At 45.5% G+C, this 24,633-nt stretch overlaps 2 protein-coding genes across 2 annotated transcripts in view; one reads left to right on the forward strand and one right to left on the reverse strand.

The window, feature by feature from the left end:
* The window catches only part of LOC141053223 (uncharacterized), a 69,818-nt gene extending 68,929 nt beyond the window's left edge, over nucleotides 1–889 (reverse strand). The window contains exon 1 of the mRNA XM_073550620.1: nucleotides 356–889. The gene's annotated coding sequence lies outside the window, so the exon portion shown is untranslated. The remainder of the gene's footprint in view (nucleotides 1–355) is intronic.
* On the forward strand, nucleotides 231–23,745 carry PEX2 (peroxisomal biogenesis factor 2). The gene is made up of 4 exons (XM_073550621.1): nucleotides 231–357; nucleotides 12,521–12,574; nucleotides 13,095–13,156; nucleotides 18,363–23,745. The coding sequence occupies exon 4, from the start codon at nucleotides 18,374–18,376 to the stop codon at nucleotides 19,286–19,288; it is 915 nt and encodes a 304-aa protein (XP_073406722.1). The 5' UTR covers nucleotides 231–357; nucleotides 12,521–12,574; nucleotides 13,095–13,156; nucleotides 18,363–18,373; the 3' UTR covers nucleotides 19,289–23,745.
* Nucleotides 23,746–24,633: the final 888 nt, after the last annotated feature.

Below are 24,633 nucleotides of genomic sequence, written 5' to 3' on the forward strand. Positions count from 1 at the left end.
CCAAGCGATGCTACAGATTGCTTGGAAAACGCTAGCATTCTGCAAGCTAAATACGCTTGCAAATCGCTAGTTTTTCCACGGGAAACTCGCGGGAATTTAAAATGCGATTTTCCGCTATGTGTGAACTTAGCCTGAGTGTTTTCTGCTCCCAGCAGCCTCTGCAGCCAGTCACTGGTTTGCGACAGTTTCCGGGACTTCCTATAAAGTCACGCAGTCTCCAGTGTTTTGATCTTTGTGAGCTTCCGTAGTCAGACCTCGGTCATGTGACTGGACCCATCCAGGAAGCAGGGTGACAGCTGCAGAGCGTGTTTACGTCCTGGAGATCAGTAGTGCTGCTGCCGCCGCCGCCGCCCACCTGTGAGTTGCTCCATGTCCTCCTGTTACTGTGCTTCCATTCTGTGTGCTGCAGCCTCAGTATGACACTTTCCGGGCCCATATCAGTAGGGCATTGTGGGACTTGTAGTCCCACAGCAGTTTCCCTGCAGGATGTGATGCGAGCTTTGTGTTTCTTCGTGGGGCTCCGAGTTCAGAGCAGGAACCACGTGCAGATGTGCAAGGTCACGTATGCAAATCCGTGTCAGCGCTGCCTACAGCTGCCAATCACCGGTCTTCTTTCATTTTCAACCTGAAGTGGAAGAATGTAGGCTGGAATCTGATTGACTGCCATTGCACTGAGGTGATTTCCTGAAGTAATAATGGCTGTAATTGTGACTTATTATGAAGTTTTTCGTCCCTCCAGTTCCCTGTACAGTGTGTTTGGTTATTCCCAGTTCTTCCTGTGAGAGACATGTTGGTAATTGTTGGCCCCCCTGTATTCTTGGTGGGCACGAGGTGTGTGTGTGTGAGTGAATGTATTCCTTTTTATTTTGTGCAGTTGAAGACAAATGTGATGGGTTCATGCAGCATTTACTATAAAGAAGGTGTGAAAGAATCCTAAAAAATCAGCGTCTCTGCACCTGTGCCTGTTCTTCAAACATTATGCACCCATATGGATGAATTTGGTGCAAAATTCACCAGCGGGAAAAAGACAAAACATGACTTTAAATGAATTGCCTGCAAAAATAAACCTGAACAGAAATAATAGAAATAAAGTATAATAGCGTTTTCCTATTTATGCACAGACAGAACGACATACCATGCTTATACAGAAAAAAACAATCAATCCTCCAGATAAAGGCCGGGCAGGATACACGTGTCAAACACAGCTGAAAAATAAGAGAACAATATTTATTATAAATAGGAAAATATGATATGAAATTAGCAAGGTGGAGGTTAAAATAGGGTTAAAGTGGCACAAAGGGAAAGGTAACATGATGATAACCTCTAAGGCTGTGTGCACACGCTGCGGAAAAGGTGCGGATTCATCCGCGCGGATTTTGTACAATCCGCAGGTGAAACCGCAGGTCAAAAGACCTGCGGTTTTACCTGCGGATTGCTCTGCGGTTTTGCCCTGCGGTTTTTCATCTCCTCAATGGAGGAGATGGCAAACCGCAGGAGAATCCGCAGAAAGAATTGACATGTCAATTCTTTCTGCGGATTGAAAACCGCAGATAATCTGCGCGGAAAATTCCGCACCGTCTGCACTGCGGTTTTTGATTCCCATAGGGAATCATTGTACTGTACACCGCAGCAAAAACTGCAGCGTGTGCACACAGCCTAAAGATATCTTCCACACTGACTGCAGACTCCTAGCTGATGCCGGGGTGGGGGAGAGAGACCCTGATCCTGTTGGCGAACACGTCCGGATTCCGTTTTACAGAGGATTTCAGGCTATAAGAAAAAGTATGCAAATATGAATCGGATCCTATATTTATATACAGGGTAGGGGGGTGGATCTCCGGGATGGACAGGAACTAAAAACATCCCCAGATTCATGAACAGTGCAATTTACACCAGGTAAAAAATGACTCGTGGCAAATGAGGTGAGCGATCATCTTTCAGGCTCTCATTAGAGAGACTGCTAGTCCGATGTTGAGGTCTGTGGATTTCTGTGCTAAACAGATGGTACAATACTTCTGTGTGCGGTTCCTTTAGTACCATCTGATACAGTGATGGCACATTGTTACTGTGCTTGGATTTTGGTTGGTGACGATCGATGTGAGATCCTACTGATCTTTAGAATCACTGGGCGAATATGACACTGTATTTCCTTCATTCAGTCCTTCCCTTCATAGTGATTCTCAAGGTCTCAGTCCCATTCTACAGGGAAATAGGAGTACAGCTCCATTCAAGTACTGCATCCCCTAGCTTTCTGGATTGGAGGGGGTCCTAGAGATTGGACCTCCACTAAGCATAAATTAATCACAATATTCAAGCACCGGAATGAGAATAACCCTATGGGGAGTCACATAACTCATGTAACTCGCACGGTGGTTGCAATGCTTGGACTGTCTGGTGGCTCTCCCAACAGGAGCATGGCGGCATGTATTTCTATGCAGCTGTTGGGAGAGCAGATGGCCAGTCAGAGTGATCAGATCCTCGTATGAGTTATACGGCCATCTGACTCTGCTGAGACACTTCTCAATTGGGGAATCGGCCACAAGGTTTAATCCATATATGATGCCGATCTAAACCTTCCTATATCTTATGTACCATAGTCTTATCTTTTCCTGAATTGTGTAAATCTATGATCAGTGGCGGCGTTTAGGACATTAGAATTAGGCCTAAGTCAGACATGGGGCTTATAGTTTTGAGTCACTGATATCACATAGGGTGGGTACAGTTGTGATACCAAGAGCTGTGCTGTTCTGCTCTGCGTTTACGTTGGGCTGGTAACGGAGCTAATAACCGCTAAGGATAGGTTTTCAACATTTTATGCCCACGCAATCCCTTTAAGGTTCCCATACGTCCTCAATAGCAATCAGTTCAACGGACTGCCATATTTCCTCTCTCCCACATATACATGCATGTCTGTATTTTCAGAAAGCAGAGGGGAAAGTGTAGGTGGGGGGAAGCTACCCTTGAAATGACACATTGGGGGGTCGCCATATGGGTTAGATTAGACTTCGAAATAGTCTGGTTCATCCAATAGTGCTATAATGTGCGTTGTCAGCTTTATTATTAAAGCCGACTTCCTGCTAGAAACACTTGTAACTAGTGTTGAGCATTCCGATACCGCAAATATCTGGTATCGGCCGATATTCGCGGTATCGGAATTCCGATACAGAGTTCCGATACTTTTTGCATATCGAATACCGGAATAGGAAGTTCCCATAATGCTATGAGCCAGTTTGATTTGATTTAGCCAATGAGGAATCCTCATAAGTGTGGGCACATCCTGTTAGGCATGTTAACTAATGGCATGGCTGTGATTGGCTGCTGAAATGATGTCATGATGCACTATAAAAGCCGCCGCCATTTAGGGTTCACTCTGCTGTGAATTCAGTTAGGGACAGGCTGTTTTTCAAGACTCTGAGGGACAGTTAGAGATAGCGATTTGCTATATAATATTGTGCTTTACCCAGGCTACATTATCAATCACTGTAGCTTTCTTTTGCCTTGCAGCGCTGTTCACAGCTGTCTGCAAGGTCTGTGTGAGTGCAGCTCATGCTGTAGTGTGTCCTGCAGCCACCTCTGGTTGTAGTCCGCTCAGCGTGCGTCACTGCCTCATACATAGTCCCTTTTTTTTGTTTTATTGCAGCTCATTTTTCCTGTTCTTTTTTCCTCTCCTATTAGTGTGCTTCCATCCGTATCCATCTACATTGGTTGGTTGCAAGCACTATATAGGAGTAGATAGAGGAGCCTTTTTTCTGGCTTGCGCCCTGCAGCCGCAGCCAGATTAGTATTAGCCTATTTTTTTGGAGCCTCATCTATTGCATTGTAGGTTACCTTCCTGCATTGTAAGGGTACGTGCACACGCTGCGGATTAATCCGCACGGATTTTGCAAAAACCGCAGATAATCCGCAGGTCCAAAGACCTGCGGATTATCTGCGGTTTTGCCTGCGGTTTGGTCCTGCGGATTCACTATCTCCACAATGGTGGAGATAGGAACCCGCAGCGGTTTCCGCAGAAAGAATTGACATGCAATTCTTTCTGCGGATTCAAAACCGCAGCAAATCCGCGCGTTTTTTTCCGCAGCGTCGGCACAGCGTTTTTTTTTTTCCCATTCAAATGAATGGTACTGTACACCGCAGCTAAAACTGCTGCGTGTCCGCAGCGGCCAAAACCGCTGCGGAAACGCAGCGGAATCCGCAGCGTGTGCACACAGCCTAATAGCTCCAAAAAGTTTGTGACATTATCGCTTTCACATCTTTGGTCACATCCTTTTTGTTTTTTTGAAAAAAAAAAAAACACGTAAATAAAGTTCACCAAACACTCCACTTGACTGTTGTGTTGGCCACATTTGCTCATATTAAAGTGTAGTCCCCACTTTATAAAATTAGTGTTTCTTATACCTGTTAGCAGCTGTTCAGGAATAAGCACACTAAGCCCCCCCCTTAGGCAGAAAAGTACAATCTTTATCAGTCTACCAAGATGAAGAAGGCAGGGAGTAAAGGCCCCTTCACACTAAGCGACTTACCAGCGATCCCGACACCGATATCAAGGTGTCAGGATCGCTGGTAAGTTGCTATGTGATCGCTGGTGAGCTTGCCATCGCTGTAAAAAATAGAATCAAAATAAAAAATATAGTTATTCTCACCTTCCGACGTCCCACGCAGCCATCCCGCCTCTCTCCACGCTCCGGTCCCAGTGATCCTTTGCACGAATGACCGTGAGACTTTGTTATCCCTCGAGACCGTGACATCTCGCAGTCATTCGTGCAAAGGATCACTGGGACCGGAGCGTGGAGAGAGGCAGGATGGCTGAACGTGACGTCGGAAGGTGAGAATAACTAAATTTTTTATTTTTTTTTATTATTTTTTACACCTGATCGCTGGTCTCCCGCCTGTCACACACAGCGATGCGTGCTGGCCAGCGGGAGACCAGCGACAAAAGAAATGTCCAGAGGTTTCTTCCAGCGATACCGGCAGGGGGGCCGCTCGCTGATCGCTGTCACACACAGCGATCTCGCTGGTGAGATCGCTGTTACGTCACAAAAGTTGTGACTCAGCAGCGATCTCGTTACTGAGATCGCTTAGTGAGACGGGGCCTTAAGGCACGTGGTCGTGGAGTTTCAGCAGGGAGAGGATGTGGGGATTCTGTGCCTGCTGCGGGCACCAGTGACTCAGCATCCCCCAGTTTAACCAGGCAACAGTCCTTTATGCGCAGCTTTGTAGGACCTTGCCGTACCCCACTCCTGCGGGACGAAAAAACTGAAGCCGTTGTCGGATGGATGGCAGCTAACGCATCGGCTTCAATTGCTTCCACATCCTCTCAGGGCCAGAGCACTGAAGAGCAACCATCTGTCTCTTCACCACCTGCCAAATTGCCCAGGCAGTATGAGAGCCCTGGACAGGAGCCATCTCTACTTCTGTTCTCTGAATCTCTTGGCTTGGAAACGGGGCCAGCCAAGCAGCATTCTAGAATGTGAAGAAGAGGGAGTATGCAGTGATGCGCAACTGCTTTGTCCCTCTGAATCTGAAGAGGCGGGTGGGCCAGTGCCTATGGTCAGCACACCACAGTACGCATCAGATGATGAGACTCAGGTGCCACTTTCTGGTGCGTACTGTGCTGGCGAGACTACCCAGGAGAAGCAGGTGTTTGAAGAGGGGTGTAGATGATGAGGTCCTTGACCCATCATGGCATGAGGAACAGGAAGGTGGTGGGAGCAGCTCTGAGGAAGAGATTCCCCGAACGGCCAAAACAGGAGGGAGAGGGAGGGGGCAGACTTGGTTTCCTGTAGCCTCCACTTCAGCACCCGTTAGAGCATTCCTCTTCCAAAACCCAAAACTTGCGCTCCCAGGACTTGCAGTGTGTGGTCCTTTTTTGACACAGTTGCAGATGACATTTGATTTGTCAAATGCAAGCTGTGTAATCAGAAAGTCAAAAGAGGGAAAAGTGTCAGCAACCTCAATACCACAAATATGTGGAAACATGTGCTGACCAAGCACGTGGTGGAGTTACAAAGACACACTGAAGACGTAGGCCAACCTACAGAACGCCACTGACTGTCTGTCTGCAGTCTCCAACATCATGTCTGCTCTCTATCTGAAACTCAACCTCTCCAAAACTGAACTTCTGCTCCCACCATCTACTAACCTCCCTAAATCTGACATTTCCCTCTCTGTGGGTGGCACCATAATAACACCCCGACAGCAGGCGCGCTGTCTGGGTGTTATGTTCGACTCCGATCTCTCCTTCACCTCCCATATACAATCTCTTGCCCGCTCATGCCGCTTACACCTAAAGAACATCTCTAGAATCCGCCCTTTTCTCACCATGGAAACAACAAAAACTCTCACTGTCGCCCTGATCCACTCCCGCCTGGACTACTGTAATGCTCTATTAATTGGCCTCCCTCTCACTCGACTCTCCCCTCTCCAGTCTATCCTTAATGCAGCAGCCAGGGTTGTCCATCTGGCTAATCGTTACTCAGACGCGTCCGCTCTTCGCCAGTCGTTACACTGGCTGCCAATTCATTACAGGGTACAATTCAAAGTACTTGTTCTCACCCACAAAGCTCTCCACAGTGCGGCACCCCCTTACATCTCCTCCCTCATTTCTGTCTATCGGCCTAACCGACCGCTGCGCTCTGCAAATGACTTTCGACTAACCTCTGCCCTAATCCGTACCTCCCTACTCCAAGACTTCTCCCGTGCTGCGCCAATCCTCTGGAATGCTCTACCTCAAGATATTAGGACCATCCACAATTTGCATAGTTTTAGGCGCTCACTCAAAACACATTTGTTCAGAGCGGCCTATCACATTCAGTAATCAAAGTCATGTTTGTGTGTGTGTGTAGCCCATTCACTATCTCCATCTAACCCCCACCCCCTGAAGATGGCTGGACCGTCATTGTAAATACATCATTGTAAATACAAAGCACAGGTTTGTATCTCCCCCACCTCATTGTAGATTGTAAGCTCCACGAGCAGGGTCGTCTTATTTCGCTTTAATTATTGTATTGTTAACGTTGTTACTTATGACTGTTGTGTTTGAAACTGTTCAACTGTAAAGCGCTGCGGAATATGTTGGCGCTATATAAATAAAGATTATTATTATTATTATTATTATTATTATAGCACCACCTACCACCTCTTCAGCTCGTGTTGTAGCCTCTTCCTCCAGCTCACACAGCTGGTTTGGCGTCCTCACAGGATCGCCATGGAAGAACCGCTGGCACTGTTGTCAAGAGACCCAGTGACATTCCACCCACAGCACCACGTTCCCTGTCATCCTCACACTCCCAGGCCACTCTACAGCCATCGGTAGCACAGGCATGGGATAAAAGGCGACCATACTCGGCAAACCATCCCCGAGCACAGGCTCTGAATGCTGGCATTGCAAAACTACTGGCCCTTGAAATGCTCTCATTCAGGCTGGTGGAGGCTGACACCTTCTGTAACTTCATGGCATTGGCAGTCCCACAATACACTGTGCCCAGCTGCTTTTATTTCAGCAGGCAAGCCGTCCCTGCCCTGCAAAAGCACGTGGAGGGAAAAATTAAACATGCGCTACTAAACGCCGTCAGTAGCAAGGTCCACCTGACTACCGATGTGTGGACCAGTAACCATGGACAGGGTTAATGTTGTGGACCCGGGTACAGATCTTGAGAGTGGCGCTGTACGTGTTCTGCCAACTCCAAGGATTGCAGGAATCCAGTCTGTACACATTGACTCCTCCTCCTACTCAAGTTCCTCAGAAACAGCACTGCAGGAGCCATCACGGTCTACCTCCACATGGACCCGTGAATGCTTGCCCAATATGAGCACAGCCATGGCCAAACGTCAACAGGCTGTACTGAAATTAATTTCTTTGGGAAATCGAAGCCACACTGTGCAGGAGCTCTGGAATGCCAACAAGCAGGAGAGCGACGTGTGGTTTGTGCCACCGAATCTCCAGCCAGGCTTGGTAGTGTGTGACAATGGCCGAAATCTGGTGGCAGCTCTGGGCCTAGGCAACCTCACTCAAATCCCATGTCTGGCACATGTGCTCAACTTGGTCGTGCAGAGCTTTCTGAGGGACTGTCCGGATCTTGATACACTGCTGCACAAGGTCCGCATAGAGTGCGCTCACCTACGGCGTTCCAGCATGGCAAGATCGCGCATTGCAGCTCTGCAGCGCCAATTCCGCCTTCCGGAACATCGCATCATATGTGACCTACCCACCAGGTGGAATTCAACGTTACATATGTTGGAGCTGTTGTGTGAGCAGCAGGCAGCAGTAATGGAGTACCAGCTGCATCAGGCGCAAACAAGTCGCACTGTGCGCCGTCACACTTCAGCACCACTGAGTGGGCCTCTATGAAGGACATCTGCCTCATTTTGCGTGCCTTCGATGATTCCACGCGGATGGCGAGTGCAGATGATGCACTTGTCAGCATGACTGTCCCCCTTATCTGCCTGCTTCAAAAAACACTGCAAGCACTAAGGGAGGAGTTTTTGGAAGAGGTGGAGGATGAGGAGTCATAAATGCCATCTGCTTCTGGACAGTCTGCGCTACGTGGTTCCTCACAAAGGCCTAGGCAGGGGACACTTTGTGAGGAGGAGTCAATGGAGGAGGAAGACATCTCTCCAGAGGAGGGAGGTACACAATGCTTTAGTAGTCAGTATGTACAGCGAGGATGGGGTGATGCAGAGCAGGCAGAGATGACTCTTCAAGCAGGGGACAGCGTTTCTTGGGCAGTTGGGAGTCTGCAGCACATGATTGATTTCATGCTGCAGTGCCTGAGAAACGACCGCCGCATCGCCCACATTCTCAACACGGCTGATTATTGGGTGTACACCCTCCTAGATCCTCGCTACCGGGACAACTTACAAAGCCTCATAACACCGTTGAACCGGGAGCGTAAAATGCAGGAGTTCCAAGACACACTGGTGCATTCCATCATGTTCTCCATTCCACCCGAGAGCAGTGCTGCTAGTGCTTTACAAAGCAGCTCTGCACAAAGAGGGAGCAGAGGCAGCGCCTCAGCACAAGGCAAGACCAGTATGGCCCAAATGTGGCAAAGTTTTGTGTGCCCGCCACAAATGTCTACACCATCACAGACGGCTCCAGTCAGCAGGAGGCAACGTTTCCGTCAGATGGTGACAGACTACATGTCTTGCCCTGTCAGTGTACTCCCAGATGGCTCTTCCCCCTTCAAGTTTTGGGTCTCTAAGCTGGATACATGGCCAGAGCTTAGCCAGTATGCATTGGAGGTGCTGGCTTGCCCTGCTGCTAGTGTATTATCGGAACGCGTCTTTAGTGCCGCAGGTGGTGTACTAACAGACCGTCGCACGCGACTATCCTTCGATAACGTTGACCGGCTTACTTTTCTGAATATAAACAAGGCCTGGATCTCGCCGGAGTTTGCTATTCCTCTTCCAGAATAAATAATTGGTTGGCAACAGTATCCAGGTCTCCTTTTGTGTTCATGTTTCTACCACCTGAACTGTAATCCCTGGGCTCCAACACGACCAGTTGTTGCTCAGAAGTGCCGTCTGCACAGAGAAAAACACTAGCTCCTGTGTTAGTGGGGTTCAGTAATTTCAGCTGCTCCCCTGCTGTGTGTCCGGCAATATCTCCTGCTCCCTCCACACTCAAGCTACGTCAGATATTAAACTTGTTCCAATTAGGTCTCAGCCTACACCCTGATCGACCCTGGGCTCCAACACTGCCAGTTGCTGCTCAGAAGTGCCGTCTGCACAGAGAAAAACACTAGCTCCTGTGTTAGTGGGGTTCAATAATGTCAGCTGCTCCCCTGCTGTGTCTGGCAAATTCTCCTGTTGCTTCCACATTCAAACTACATCAGATATAAAACTTGCTCCAATTAGGCCTCTGGCTCCACTCTGTCTCTAGTATTTACCCTGGCCTCCAACACCGCCAGTTGCTGCTCAGAAGTGGCGTCTGCACAATCAACACTTGTTCCTGTGTTACTGGGGTTCAGTAATGTCAGCTGATCGTCTGATGTGTGTCTGGCAATGTCTCCTGCTCTGTCCACATTCCCACAACTAGTAGCACTTCTGAGCAGCAACTGGCGGTGTTGGAGGCCAGGGTAAATACTAGAAACAGAGTGGAGCCAGAGGCCTAATTGGAGCACGTTTAAAATCAGTAGTCCACAACCGATATTAAACTTGATGAAATTAGGCCTCAGCCGACACCCTGATTGACCCTGGGCTCCAACATCGCCAGTTGCTGCTCAGAAGTGCCGTCTGCACAGTCAACATTTGCTCCAGTGTTATGGGGTTCAGAAATGTCAGCTGATCCCCCAACTGTGTGTCCGGTAATTTCTCCTGCTCTGTCCACACTCACACAACTACAGATTTTAAACTTGCTCCAATTAGGCCTCTGTCTCCACTCTGTAGTATTTTCCCTGGGTTCCAGCACCGCCAGCTATTTCCCGGCAATTGTCTTTGGCACAGGTACTCCCTCCTGCCCAGCCTGGTTCCAGCACGCCTGCTGTTTCCGGGTAGTGTCAATGTCACTTTGCCACCAATACGTTGTCCTGTCGTGTTGCGGTCGGGTTAGCCGAGTCTATGGTGCCTGCAGTTTATGGGCTTCCTATGTGGGCTGCGAGATCTGGCAACAAAGGTTAGTTCTGTAGTGCCAATAGGACAAGCACCCCCTGTAGGACTGTGGGTTTCGGTAACTGCGGCCGGCTCACGGCCTTGCAACTTTGTTTTTCATGGGTACCTTTTGCTACCCATCCGGGTTCCAGTACTGTCAGCTGGTTCTCGGCAGTGCCTTTTGGCTTAGGTGCCTCCTTCTCGGTATCTGAGTTCCAGCAACGTCTGCTGGTCCTTGGTAGTGCTTTCTAGCACAGGTACCTCCTGCTTAGTAACCGGGTTCCAGCACCGTCAGCTGGTCCTCGGTAGTGCCATTGGCTCTTGTTCCTTCTGCTGCCCCTCCGGGTTCCAGCTCCGTCAGCTGGTCCTCGGTAGTGCCATTGGCTCTTGTTCCTTCTGCTGCCCTTCCGGGTTCCAGCACCGTCAGCTGGTCCTCGGTAGTGCCATTGGCTCTTGTTCCTTCTGCTACACATCCGGGTTTCAGTACAGTCAGCTGGTTCTCGGCAGTTCCTCAGCCTTCTTGTACCTTCTGCTACATTTCCAAGTTCAAGCTTTTGGAAATGGTTTTTGGTTATCACTCTGGATCTCCCTGACGATGACCCAGAAGACGACCCTAAAGACCACCCCGAACAAGACCAAGAAAATGACCAAGAACATGAAGACAACCACCTTTAAGCAGAAGACCAAAAATCAGAGCAAAAGATATCTAAATTATAAGCAGAAGAAGACTAAGCAATGTATGGGGGTGAGTCCGTTCCTCCTCGTGGTGCCCCTGGAAAATGCCTGCTGCTGCAGGCCAAACTGAACACTGACAAATCCTGTTGTAAATCTTTTGTGACAGGCAGAACGGAAGGTGTAATCTTCAGAATGCCTGTCACAAATAAGAATATGATGAAGAAGAATAATTGTTGAATAAGAAGAATATGAAGAATGTAAAAAAAAAAAAAAAAACAAGGAAGAAGTTGATGAAAAAGATGCTGCTGAGGATGATGAAGGAGAAAGTGTGGGAGAAGTAAAAAAGAAGGTGAAGAGCATGGAAGTAGTGAAACATACATATCTGACAAAATATAAAAAAGCTTAACATAGTCAATATCTTTGTAACTCCGAACGTCTTTAAAAAAAGATTATTCCTGCTATTCCACTTGATTGGGCTAAACCTTTATGCCTTTAATGTCTCCTCCACCCCCCCCCCCCCCCATACATTCTACATTATTCTTAGTTGTTTTTCTTCATGTAGAATTAACCTACAAGGAAAGAAAGGGTTTATTTTAATTCCGATATTTCTGTCCCATTGACTTGCATTGGTTTCCGGTATCGGAATCGGCGATATCCGATACTTTTTGGGTATCGGTCCGATCCGATATTTCACGATGTCGGATGGTATCGCTCAACACTACTTGTAACCTTTTGGATATATAATTGGGGTTAAATCCTCAGTAGTAAGTCTGATGGGTCCCCCTTTACAACTATTACATGGAGACCATGGCCTCATAACAAGGCTCTGTCCCCTATGAAATGACGTTGGTGTGCGCCGACGTGTGACCATGTGCACGGATCTGTACCATACCATCTCTATGGGAGTCATTGTGACCACCCTATGTCTCTTCTAGCTAGAATACCCCTTTACTTTTAGCTTGGCGATTGTCTGAGCTGTCAGTTTGTGAGCTGGGGAATGTAGATTAGTTTCTAATTGTGGCCCAGGCTTCTTGGGACTAATTGTGTGATGTAGTTGGGCCATTTCTCTGTTGTGGATGTAACCGTTCTGTAGACCTTGTGCTGATATAAAGAACAGCTGTCCCCATCCAGTTACTATAGGCTGCGCTCTGGTATGTGACACCTACTTAGGCGCGGAGGATGTGTTTACTTGATATGGGATCACGTCTAAAACTTAATACAACCCGAACGCTCAGCCAAACTGTGTAATGTATTGCAGATCTGCGAAGCTGCGGAGTTCGGACAGAAGGAGGAAGGGGAAAAGTTGACGCAGGTTTGTTTTTTTTTTTTTTTTTTTTGGCAGAGGACACCCATCAGCTCACTGGGTAGGTGCAATGAACGTATAGCACTATCATGGGGAGCCATGGAAGACCCTCTAGAGGAAAGACTCATGAATCTATGTACCATAGACTTGTAAATGAGCTACATATAGATAGATAGATAAGTGACATCTTAAATCTGCACCATACTTATTACTAGAGTAAGCTCACACTGTGTTTTAAGGTACACATGTTATATATGGTGGGACATATCTCGACATGTGCACCAAATGTAGACACCACCTAAAGCAGGCCAGTAGTGTCCTCGACGGGGTTATCCATTCTTAATGAAATCTTTACCTTTTGGCATTGACAGCTTAAAAATAAAAACTCTACTGCTGTCAGCCTCGTGGATACTGTACAGGCCGCTCTTGTCGCACATTTTGCCGCAAGACTGATAGAAATAGTAACTTTTGTTTAAAGCGGAAAAAGTTTCTTGCCGCTCATGAACACATTTCCATATTCGTTTTTCAGGTTATTCGTGTAAACAAGGGACCACTGTATCCGTACAATCTCACCCCAGACGATCAGGAAAGGTATGGAATGTATTCAGATTTTCATGCGTGATCCAAATGACTGCTTCTTATCTACATACCGGGTGTGGACGACAATCGTCTTATAGGTTTTTGGGATTCCATAGGTTCATTTTATGGTACTTGGACCAATTGTTTCTCAAGTTTGAGGAAGAGGTCTAGAAATTTGAAGGGAACGCCTTGCTACAAATCATTAATTTTGGCTACTAAGAGGTTATGTTAATCTCTATAAGAAGAAAAAATGCTCACCTCTACAATCCTGTGTAGATCCAGCAATGCCTTTTCCTCCTAGTTTTTCCTTCGTCAGGTTGCAATGGTCGCGTGTCTATTGTGCAGTTACTGGCCTCGCCGTCCATTGCTTTGAGAGGCTTTCTGCACTTTGTCATATATGTGCTAAAAAATAATAAATGGCATACTCCACTCCATTCCTCGACACCCCTGTCCTAGTGTCCATGTCCAAACTGGCCTCATCCTCCACTTCCAGTATGGTCGGCATGTGACTGCTGCAGCCGATCAGTTGCCACAACTATAGGTTGTGCTGGTCAAGCGTCGATCCAGCCAGAAAAGTCTGGGGAGAGACACAGCCAGTAGGATGGCGGAGCAGTGATGGCTTGATAGATATAGATATATCACATTTCAGATTTTCCTTACCACTTTGAAGTTGTATGTCAAGAAATACTCCTAAATTGTGGGAGAAATGATTCTGCCTTTTTTTTTTTGTTACATATGCATCATAACATAAGAATAAATGTAGCGAGTGCTGATTTATTTACTCCTGGCATAGAAGGAGGAATCCGATGCAGCATTCTTGCACATATCATTTGCTTGGAAGGTGCTCACTTAAATTGGCCTGCAGGGAATAGAAGCCGGCAAATGGCCGCAGTGGGCTCGCCTCCACATTTTATGCATGTGCACAATTTGGCTTCAGTAGTTTGACTTTTCTTTTTGTTAGTGCAGTGACCTCAAGAGAAAGAACCTCCCTTTGTTCTCTGGTTTTGTCTGCAGATCTGGGGTCATTCTTTGTTACAACATGATATTCATGTGACGTTGAGCGAATGTCAATAGGTAGCAGAGTGGAGTATTTCATGAATAGTCTCCGGACTGCGGAGCATTTAGTTTTCCTTTTTCTCCCCACATACAATTTTATTCTTTCATCAGATAATCACAATACAATAGTCAGGCCCACCTGCAGAAGCCGGGCTTTTGTTCCTGGTTTCTACTCTATGCTTCAAGCATGGGATCATCTATCTGTGTATGTTTTGACCATGGGTGGACAAAATAATATGAAATTCCGGAAGCAGTCAGTCAAACTGGAGCTGAACATTTAGGAGCTCTCCACCTGCTGAGGTCTATACAACTCTCCAAGTTTTGGTGAATCCTATTCCTTAGACACGGACAATGCAGTTTAGTGGGATTTCATTTTTTTAGTGTGGTGTTGCTCTTTACATGTTTTTATCTTTTATTCATACTATATTGTGTCTTTTTTTTGTGGCTTAATAAATCATGTTCTGCATATTTATTCAGTCCAAGGTGGAAGGCAAAATTTGCTATACAATTGGAAGGATTTTGATGTAAATGTTATAATTCCCCAATGACTCTGTCCACCTGCTCCTTCTTTCTGCTAGATTTGTCACTTTTTTTTTTTTTTTTTTTTTTACAAAAATAAAGCTTGGCAAGAGTAAAGTACTGAGCTTGTTGGTAGCTGTGAACCTCTTCCATTTTTTTGCACTCCTTTTTAGTACCGTAAAGCACCATTGTATGGATGGTGGATTAGGAGTTTAGGACTGAGGTATATAATCTGAGCACTCTGATATCAGAGAATCCAACGCAGGTTCACTTTATGGGGGCAAACAAGGAAGTGTATGTATGATATTCCTTGCTGATTGGTTGAAATGCTCAAGTGACACCCCCTTGCCCTTATCAAACTGACAAAGGACACTAGTGATGAGGAGCGGTTCCAGTCTAGGAAGTTGGTAAAGCTTTATTTTATTCCTCCCCCTCCTCCCCTCGAGATCTTATCCTTATATGTATTAATAACATTGTTCTTATTAATTTCAATGGTTACGACAACTGGCTAACTGTCACTTTATCGGTGGTCACAGCTATGGATATCAAAGGTCCTGCAAAGTCTGCATTTGAGAACATGGTGAATTAGAAAATCTATACTTATTAGCAAATACCTACAATTAGAAATTATTAATTACACCTACTACATATTGGGATAGGATCTTGGAGATGGCAATACCCCGTTAAAGCACCCTGGGTCCTTTAAGTATAAAAGTTATTAAGTTAGTTTTTTATTTCTTCAATACAAAAAGTGAAACTTGAAATGGATCACTGTCTGTAATGACTATGTACAATTTGTTTATTTCTGTTAATGTTGATGATTTTGGCTTATAGCCAATGAAAGCCCAAAAGTCATTATCTCAGTAAATTAGAATACTTTATAACACCAGCTTGAAAAAATGATTTTAAAATCTGAAGTGTTGGCCTATATGAAATGCATGTTCAGTAAATGCACTCAATATTTTGTCGGGGCTCCTTTGACATCAATTACTGCATCAATGCGGCGTGGCATGGAGGCGATCAGCCTGTGGCACTGCTGAGGTGTTATGGAAGCCCAGGTTGCAACAGTCCAGTTTTTTCTCCTTGGCCCAGGTAAGACGCTTCTGGCGTTGTCTGTTGGTCATGAGTGTCTTGACACAAGGAAAGTGACATTTGTAGCACATGTCCTGGATACATCTGTGTGTGGTGGCTCTTGAAGCAATGACTCCAGCAGCAGTCCACTCCTTGTGAATCCCCCCCCCTCAAATTTTTGAATGGCCTTTTCTTAACAATCCTTTCAAGGCTGTGGTTATCTTGGTTGCTTGTGCACCTCTTCCTACCACACTTTTTTTTTTTTTTTTTCCTTCCACTCAACTTTCCATTAATATGCTTGGACACAGCACTTTGTGAACAGCCAGCTGCTTTAGCAATGACCTTTTGTGGCTTACCCTCCTTGTGGAGTGTCAATGACTGCCTTCTGGACATCTGTCAAGTCAGCAGTCTTCCCCATGATTGTAGAGCCTACTGAAACAGACTAAGGGACTTTTTTTAAACGCTTAGGATGCCTTTACAGGTGTTTTTTGTTAATTATTCTAATTTACTGAGGTAATGACTTTTGGCTTTTCATTGGCTGTAATCCATAGTCATCAACACTGTTTGTAATGACTCTATATAATGAGTTGCACTTTTTATATTTAAGAACTGAAATTAACTTTTTGATATTTTAATTTTATGAGGCACCTGTATGTACACTGTAGCCTATCGATCACGGTTGTGAGGCGTGAAGACATGGGGAGGAGCGCTCTTCATAAATTCCCGGGATTCATAAACTTGGCACCAGGTCTATGAGCAGCCAAAAAAACACACTTTCCTTGTACAGTTGAGATACCAGAAGTACAGATGTGCACCTGTAAAGGCCCCGTCACACTAAGCGATCTCGCTAGCGAGATCGCTGATTTTGTGACACATCAGCGATCTCGCCAGAGAGATCGCTGTGTGTCACAGGGATCAGCGACCGGCCCCCCTGCCGGTTATCGCTGATCGTGCTCTAGCGGCCTGGGCCGTTTTTCAATCGCTGGTCTCCCGCTGCCCAGCGCTCATCGCTGCGTGTTGCAGCGAGAGACCTGTAATCAGCGACGCTGGTTACTAATGTAAAACGACGGGTATCCAGGAGCCGTGGCTCCTGGATACCTGCTGTTTACCTTGGAAACCGACGTGTACGCCAGTTTCCAAGGTAAACAGCGGGTATACAGGAGTCGCGCGACTCCTGGATACCCGACGTTTACATTAGTAACCAGCATCCAGCCTCGCTGGGGCTGTCTAACGATGTCCCAGCGATCCCATCATGTCGGATCGTTGGTGGGATCGCTGGGACATCGTTTAGTGTGACGGGGCCTTAATATGCTGTTCTTATTAAACTGCGCATATAAAGGTTACAGATCCGTTTCAAAGGACCTATCAATGGCATACATTAATGACAATACTAAAGGGCCCGTTACACACAGTGATCTCGCTGGCGAGATCGCTGATTTTGTGACACATCAGTGATCTCTCCAGCGAGATCGCTGTGTGTGACATCCAGCAGCGATCGCCCCCCCCCCCCCGCAGGGTATCGATGATCGTGCTGGCCCGTTTTTTCCATCGCCTGTCTCCCACTGGCCAGCGCGCATCGCTCCGTGTGGCAGCGGGAGCCAGCGATGAGCGGCACTGAACGCTGGTTACCAACGTAAACATCGGGTTTCTGAGGGCCGCCCTTAGAAACCCGATGTTTATCCTAGATACCTAAATACCAGCGTGCACTGCAGGGCGGGAGGTGGAGGCAGAGCGGCGCTGACAGACCCGAGTAGCTCTCCTATCTGCTACTCCAATCTGTCCGCGGCCCTTAGAAACGCGATGTTTACGTTGGTAACCAGCGTGCTCGCTGGTCCTGATCGCTGGAGGGGCTGTCTGTGACAGCTCACCAGCGATCAGCTAACAATGTCCCAGCGATCCCATCCACGTTGGATCGTTGGTGGGATCGCTGGGACATCGTTATGTGAAACGGTACCCTTAGAAATGCCATCAACATCCAGTCACTGGGATCCTGACAATCCCTGCGGTGGAGCACAAGGAAAGCCCAAACAGCTAAGTTCACATGGTTGGACATTAACTAGAATGGTTTGACCATGCTGTTCCTGGAGATGGACACTGCCATAGATTGACATCCTAGCATAATGCCATCACTACTGAAACACCTTTTATATGCACTATAGGTGTCTCCATAGCAAAAGATATGGAGCTAATTGGATGTGGTACTTGCCACATAATTTAGCACACCTCACTCTAGCAGGATTTAGGTTGAAGACTGACATATGAATTGTTTCCCTTTGTGCCTTCAGTGTACCCAGTTTCGTAGCAATCTGACTTAAACAAGTGTGCAGAAACTAAAGTACTTTGATATGCTGGCCTTATGGAACCCAAACCATGTACCAAATGGTGTAAGGCAAGAGAAAGCTGGCCAGCGAGCCACTCAGAGCCGAAATCTCTAATGTTACTAACCAGAATTTGCCCCTTTTACAGCTTTCTTTATTGACCTTGGTGATAATATATGGTCTGAATTAGACTTAGAGCTTTTCATTCGAATAATTATTCTGCATGTTAAATAACCTGATTTATTTCCCTACAGTTGAATCGGCCATGGCTAAAAACAATATGGAAGACATAAATCCTGTATTAAGAATTAGTCAACTGGATGCTATTGAATTAAACAAGGCATTGGAGCAATTAATCTGGACTCAGTTTAATAGTTGTTTTCAAGGCTTCAAACCAGGACTTTTGAGCCGCTATGAAGCAGAGATTAAAGCCTTTTTATGGCTGTTTTTGTGGAGATACACCATCTATTCCAAGAATGCGACTGTGGGCCAGGCAATATTGAACATTCATTACAAAAACAACTTGTCTGAGGCTCCGAAATACCAACCACTTAATAAACAGCAGAAAGTATGGTTTGCACTGTTATCAGTTGGGGGCAAATGGTTAGAGGAAAGGTCCTATGACATATTCAGTAATAACTCTTTTGGGTCATCGTTTCTCAGGATGAAGCATATAATTAATGTTGTTTCTGGACTCTCCAAGGTCTTCGGACTCTTGAACTTCTTAATTTTTCTACAGCAAGGAAAGTTCGCAACATTGACTGAACGATTGCTTGGGATTCAATCCGTTTTCAAGAAACCCCAAGATGTGCGACAAGTTGGCTTTGATTTCATGAACCGGGAAATCTTGTGGCATGGATTTGCTGAATTCTTGATTTTTCTCCTGCCTCTTGTTAATACTCAAAAGTTAAAATCGAGGTTGTTCTCTTGGTGTAGGCCAGTCAGAGGGTTGCGACTCGCTGATCCATCCGTAGCCACCATCTGCAAGGAATGCTGCCTGTGTGGAGAATGGCCCACGATGCCTCATACCATCGGTTGCACTCATGTCTTTTGCTACTACTGCATTAAAAGCAATTACATGGCTGACATGTATTTCACATGTCCTAAGTGTAGTACCCAGGTGCACAGCCTGCAGCCCCTGGAGTTCAAGATTGAAATCTCTGAGGTTCACACTTTGTAAGATGAAAAGTGGCTCTGGGGGATTAGTTCAAGGCAGAGAATACACAAATGAGCTCATCTCCTAAAATAAGAAAATGACTTCAAGTTTTCCTTGACAGACACCCTTGTGTAGACAGTTGTTTCAGGATTTGGCTCCTTGCCAATACAGAGAAGAGGATCCTCGTGAGCTAGATGGGTTGCCTTCTGGTGCTTGACAATGAGAACCAGACTCTCCCTCCATCCAGAGTTGTCGGTCACTTTTATTCAGCCAACCAGGACCCTTCACTGCCCTGACAAGGTGCAGAATACTGGAACGGCTGTCTGCAGATGGTTGCTAGGTTTAGTTAACATAGTTGGTTTTTTTTGTTTTTTTTTTGTTTGTTTTTTCTAGAGGAGAGCCAATTTGCATAAGATGAAATGTGGAAGTCGATCGTAAACTGAATTCCACCAAGACGTGAATATTTCATGAGATTTTCATCTTTAATTACGATCTAATATCGCCACATGTGAAGAACATGTTTCTATAATCATAGCCTGCTATAGAGTATTAACAGATGTTTGCTAGATCCTCCTAACTAATACAAAGGTGTTGGGAGCACTGGAAAATGGCCAAGTGCCACCGATCTGCGCCTGGTAGTCTTGGGATTGTTGCATAGAGGGGTGTATAAATGGCTCTCATAATGTGATATGGGGCCTGCACACAACTAAGGTGTGCACATGTTCAGGATTTTTTTTGTGGCTTTTTAGCGTTTTTCCACTGCAAAAAGCTTAACGCATACATTAAGCATCCTGTTATTAGAACGCATTCCATAATTTTTGTGCCCATGCTGCGTTTTTTCCGCCAAAAAAACGCATTGCGGGGGAAAAAAAAGCAGTATGTTGATTAATTTTGCAGAAAATCTGCGGATTTGCCACTATGTTCATTGTATTAGGATGTTCTGGGGGTCAAAAAGCGGATTTCCTGAGGAGTCCGGTTTTTCTCAGCAAAATTCTGCTTACGTGGGCACATAGCCAAAAGGAGATGGCATGACTTTGAGATGTATTATGCGGATTATAAGACGCACTCCAAATTTTGAGGAGAAAAATAGGAAAAAAAAAAAACTTTTTAATGAAATGGTGCCTCTAATAATCCATGCGTCTTATTGTTTATTGGGGGTGGTGGCTGCCGTGATCCAGGGTCGCTGCTGGAGGAGGCAAGAGTGGCGCTTTGCTGCAGGCCGCAGCCTGGGATGAGGGGGTATTCCGCTGCAGTTGAAAATGGCTGTGGTGCAGGGTGCTCTGCTGGCATTTTGTGAAATCCCGGAGGTGTCCCCCTGCACATCCATTACTGCGATGCGGTGGCCTCCGGGAAAATTGCCACCAGGGGCATTGCATGCACAGATTGAGATCTGTCTGAACATGCGCCGCCCTCGGCGGCCCTTTACCTGGATGCCACCGCATTGCAGTAATGGATGTGCGGGGGCTCTGGGAAAATGGCCGCCGGGGGGCGGCACATGCTCAGATTGAGATTTGGCATCGAGATCTTATTGCCGAGATCCCATTCTGAGCATGCGCTGCCCCCAGCGGCCGGAGGCCACTGCATCGCAGTAATGGATATGCGGGTGGCTCCGGGCTTTCACAAAATGCCGGTGGAGCCCACCCCCCTGCTCCACCGAGCACCGCAGCCATTTTCACTCGCAGCAGCACTTATCGGAACCCCCCTCAACCCAGCCTGCAGCAACGCGCCACTCTTGCTTCCTCCAGCAGCGAACCAGCCAGTAAGGTATATCCGCATTATAAGACGCACCCCCATCTCTCCCCCCCCCCAAATTTGGGGAAAAAAGTGCTTCTTATAATCCCAAACCAAAAATATGGTAATTTACTGACACCAAGCAGCGATCTTAACGCACCCAAAGCTGCAAAACAAAAGTGATATTTACAGTTGAAGGATGAAGGTCCATGTCATGTCCAACTGGCCCTGGCACACTGCCAGTAACAAAGGTTTTGGGTGATCATTAAGCTTCTTTTTTTTTTTTTTTTTTTTTGCATGATACTAGAAAACTCAAATACATCGCTTATCTGTTATGAGGATTAGAGAAGCTTTTTGCTTTGGGTCCTGGTCGACATACTACCCCCCCCCACCCCCATAGAGGTGAGATCATGCTCTGGTATAAATCATCCAATCGCTAGATTAGCAAGCATCTTGCTGATCTGTGAATAGTTTACATGAGCCAGATATTATGAATTAATGGTTTTACGTTGAGCCATTGTTCACATTGGCATTGGATTCAGTTCCAGCCCTTTAAGTTATGGGAGGAATTATGTAATTTGTAACTTTTATTTTTACCATAGGAAAAAAGCATACTGGAACGGTTGGCCCAGTCTGTGGTATTGATCAGGATTTGTTAGGACCTGTTTGACAACAGAGATGTTAAGGCTTCATTGGAACAGAAGCTGTTGGTGTAATTACCACCTGTGGCACTTTAACCCTGTAGTGACAGCCACTGTAAGTGCCACGGATGTACGCAGGAGTTATATGGTGCAAACTCTTAAGTTGTGCAGTTTTACCATGTATGTGTTCTGAATTGGGAAAAGGGAGTAAGCCATTTCCAAGGACTTCAGAAGTATCGAGCATTGAAATTCAGCATTCTTCTTTCCCGGACTTTAACTGTGGGGGAGCCCCTTCACACATTAGATTGGCTAGTCACTTCGATCTCAACTACCTTGGCCAACTCTTGTGTTCGAAGACCTTAACAGTAATAAGGTGACACTTTTTTTCTTAAGTTAGAATCAAAATGCATTTTGCACTTTGTTCTTCAGTTTCTGGTGGAAAGTTTGCAGCACATTTGTGGTTCTACTCTATTGTAGTCTATGGAGACGTGTAAGAAGCAGCGATCTCTGCACTAGTGGGGTTTCCCATATTTCTGACACCCAATAACTAGTATTTATGCAATGTTGATTGGATATTCCAAAACTAGCTATTTGTGATAATGCCAAAAGTGTCACAATCTGTCTGAGGAACTTTATGTAACTTTCCAATCAGTGGTGCCAAATATCACACAGAGTGAACTATTAAAAAGGTATGATTGTGGAAGTAACCCCTACTCTTCCTGGAACAGAAGTTTGATTGCTAGAAATTGCCTCCTGCAATATTTTATGAAATTGCCCATCTGTTGTATTTTACACAAACATTTTGGCTTTAGGTATCCAATTAGCAAGCAATAAAACTGTTTTATGTTACTACTTCTGAGTGTCTCCCCTCCAGTAGGCATACACGCTAGAAAATGATGCACGGCAGAGCTGCACGTTCGCTATGCCGGTACCATTCTAGTCCATGGCCCCGTCAACACATACGTCCAAATCCCATTTTGGGGGGTTTCAGACCTTAGTTCCGACAGGGCCGCCGAATGGATGCCTAAATACAATGTGAAAGCACCCTTACTGTTCCAGTTCTTCAGCATGTCCTACCTAGAACTTGTCAAGATGTTCATCCATGCAGATGCAGTATGGCCTTGAAAGGGAAGGAGGAATGTACAGGAAGGAAGTAATGAAACTAAATGGGTTGTCCAACTTTAGGGACAAAATTGTTGTGTTTTTTTCTTTGTTTAATTCGTGTATTTGGGGACCAAATAATTTTTACAATTTGGGGTTTTGTTTGCATCTTTTACTGTTTGCCCTTATAGGACCTGTATTGCACTTTTCTGTTGGCTGTAGAATTTATTAATGGAGTCCGTCTTTTGGCCCACTATGATGGTCTAATGAGGGAGTGTGTTATTCTTCTCCCCCCCGCCCGTCTGATTTATGACTGTAAACCACATAAAAGTGAAAAGTGCAATAAACAGAGCCTGTAAGAGAAGAAAAAAATTGAAATTTTTACTGAAACCCTATTACGAAAAATGATATCGGCCACAAATGCTTCCATTAGTCCCCAAGGTGGACAATGTCGTCAAGTTAGTTCCTATACTACTTATAGGAGGTAGCTAACCTATATATCCAACCCTTGTAGCATGAATAAGAATATAAGCCGAACCGTAGTCTCATCTGAAAGGAAAGGACACCCATCTGTAGTGCAGTATGTGCCATGTCAAAAATTCTGTCTGAGCAATAATCTCAATATAACCCTGACTTGACATAAGCTGTTGGATTCTTACCTTCCTGTGGCCTTGTTGATACTTTATTGACTCATTTAGAGTTGTTTTATATGCACTAATTTTTCCCCTTGAGTATAATGGGGATGAACTACTGAAAAACACAAGGTATAATCCATACTACTCATGCTCACACTATGGAGAAATGCTACTAACAGCTAAAATCCTGTGTGTGTGAATATTCACTGTGTTTTTGTTTTTTTTTCTGTATTGTGATTAATTCAGTTGTAGAACTGAGTGTGAAATTAAATGCTGTTATCTAATGTTTAGAATAAAATATTGTATTCGCATTTTGTTTATTTTCTTATTAATATGATGTAATATTACAATTAAAGTAATTATATAAATGGTTGAGCTTGTGTCACTTTTTCTTTGCTTATTTTTTTTTTTTTCTTTCGAAATGGAGGATACAATGGCAACATTGTAAATGGATTTAAATTAAAAACACAGTGTATTAAGATACCCACCACACTTCTCAGGACCATGCTGTATAAGCAAGTAAAAAAAAATGCCAACTGTATAAATTATGCAGTATGCACCAAGTTTATCACAATGGCTCATTCTGGATGATGGATTTTGATGCATTGTTGCACTTTGGTCTTATTTTATACCGCCTCCTTACCTTACTTTTTTGCACTTAAACATTGGTGCACTTCTGGTGCATGCCCATATACACTGCTTAAGAGTGTTAATCCCACTGGAAGATATCCTTTAAAGAGAACCTGTCAGCAGAATTGTGCTGAGTAACCTACAGACAGTATGCTTTCACGTGTGCTGTTATTAAAGAGTGACTATTTACTGCATTCCACGCCTATGGGAGTGAAGAGCAGTGAATATTCATTGCCTTAAGTAGCAGGCACACGCGAATGCCCAGCAGTTGCAGGAAGCTTGCTGCTGCATCTTAACAGTGTGTCAGCTATTAAAGAGAAAATAGAATTAGACTTACCGGTAATTGGGTTTCTAGAAACCTTCCACGACAGCATAGGAGGTTGTCTCCACGTCCTAATGGGGGACAGGAAGCACGAGAGGTTAAAAGGTCCCTCCCACCTCCCTCTCACCAGTGACTTATAACTGATTACCATAGCACCGGTTACCTTAAGATTCTCAGAATTTTTCCAAGAATGCAGGGAGGGAAATAGTGGTGTCGTGGAAGGTTTCTAGAAACCAAATTACCGGTAAGTCTAATTCTATTTTCTCTAGCAACCTTCCACGACAGCATAGGAGGCATAACAACCTATAC

Source organism: Dendrobates tinctorius, unplaced genomic scaffold, assembly GCF_039654945.1.
Source record: "Dendrobates tinctorius isolate UK_male_01 unplaced genomic scaffold, ASM3965494v1 ptg000165l, whole genome shotgun sequence".
NCBI classification, from domain to species: Eukaryota; Metazoa; Chordata; class Amphibia; order Anura; family Dendrobatidae; genus Dendrobates; species Dendrobates tinctorius.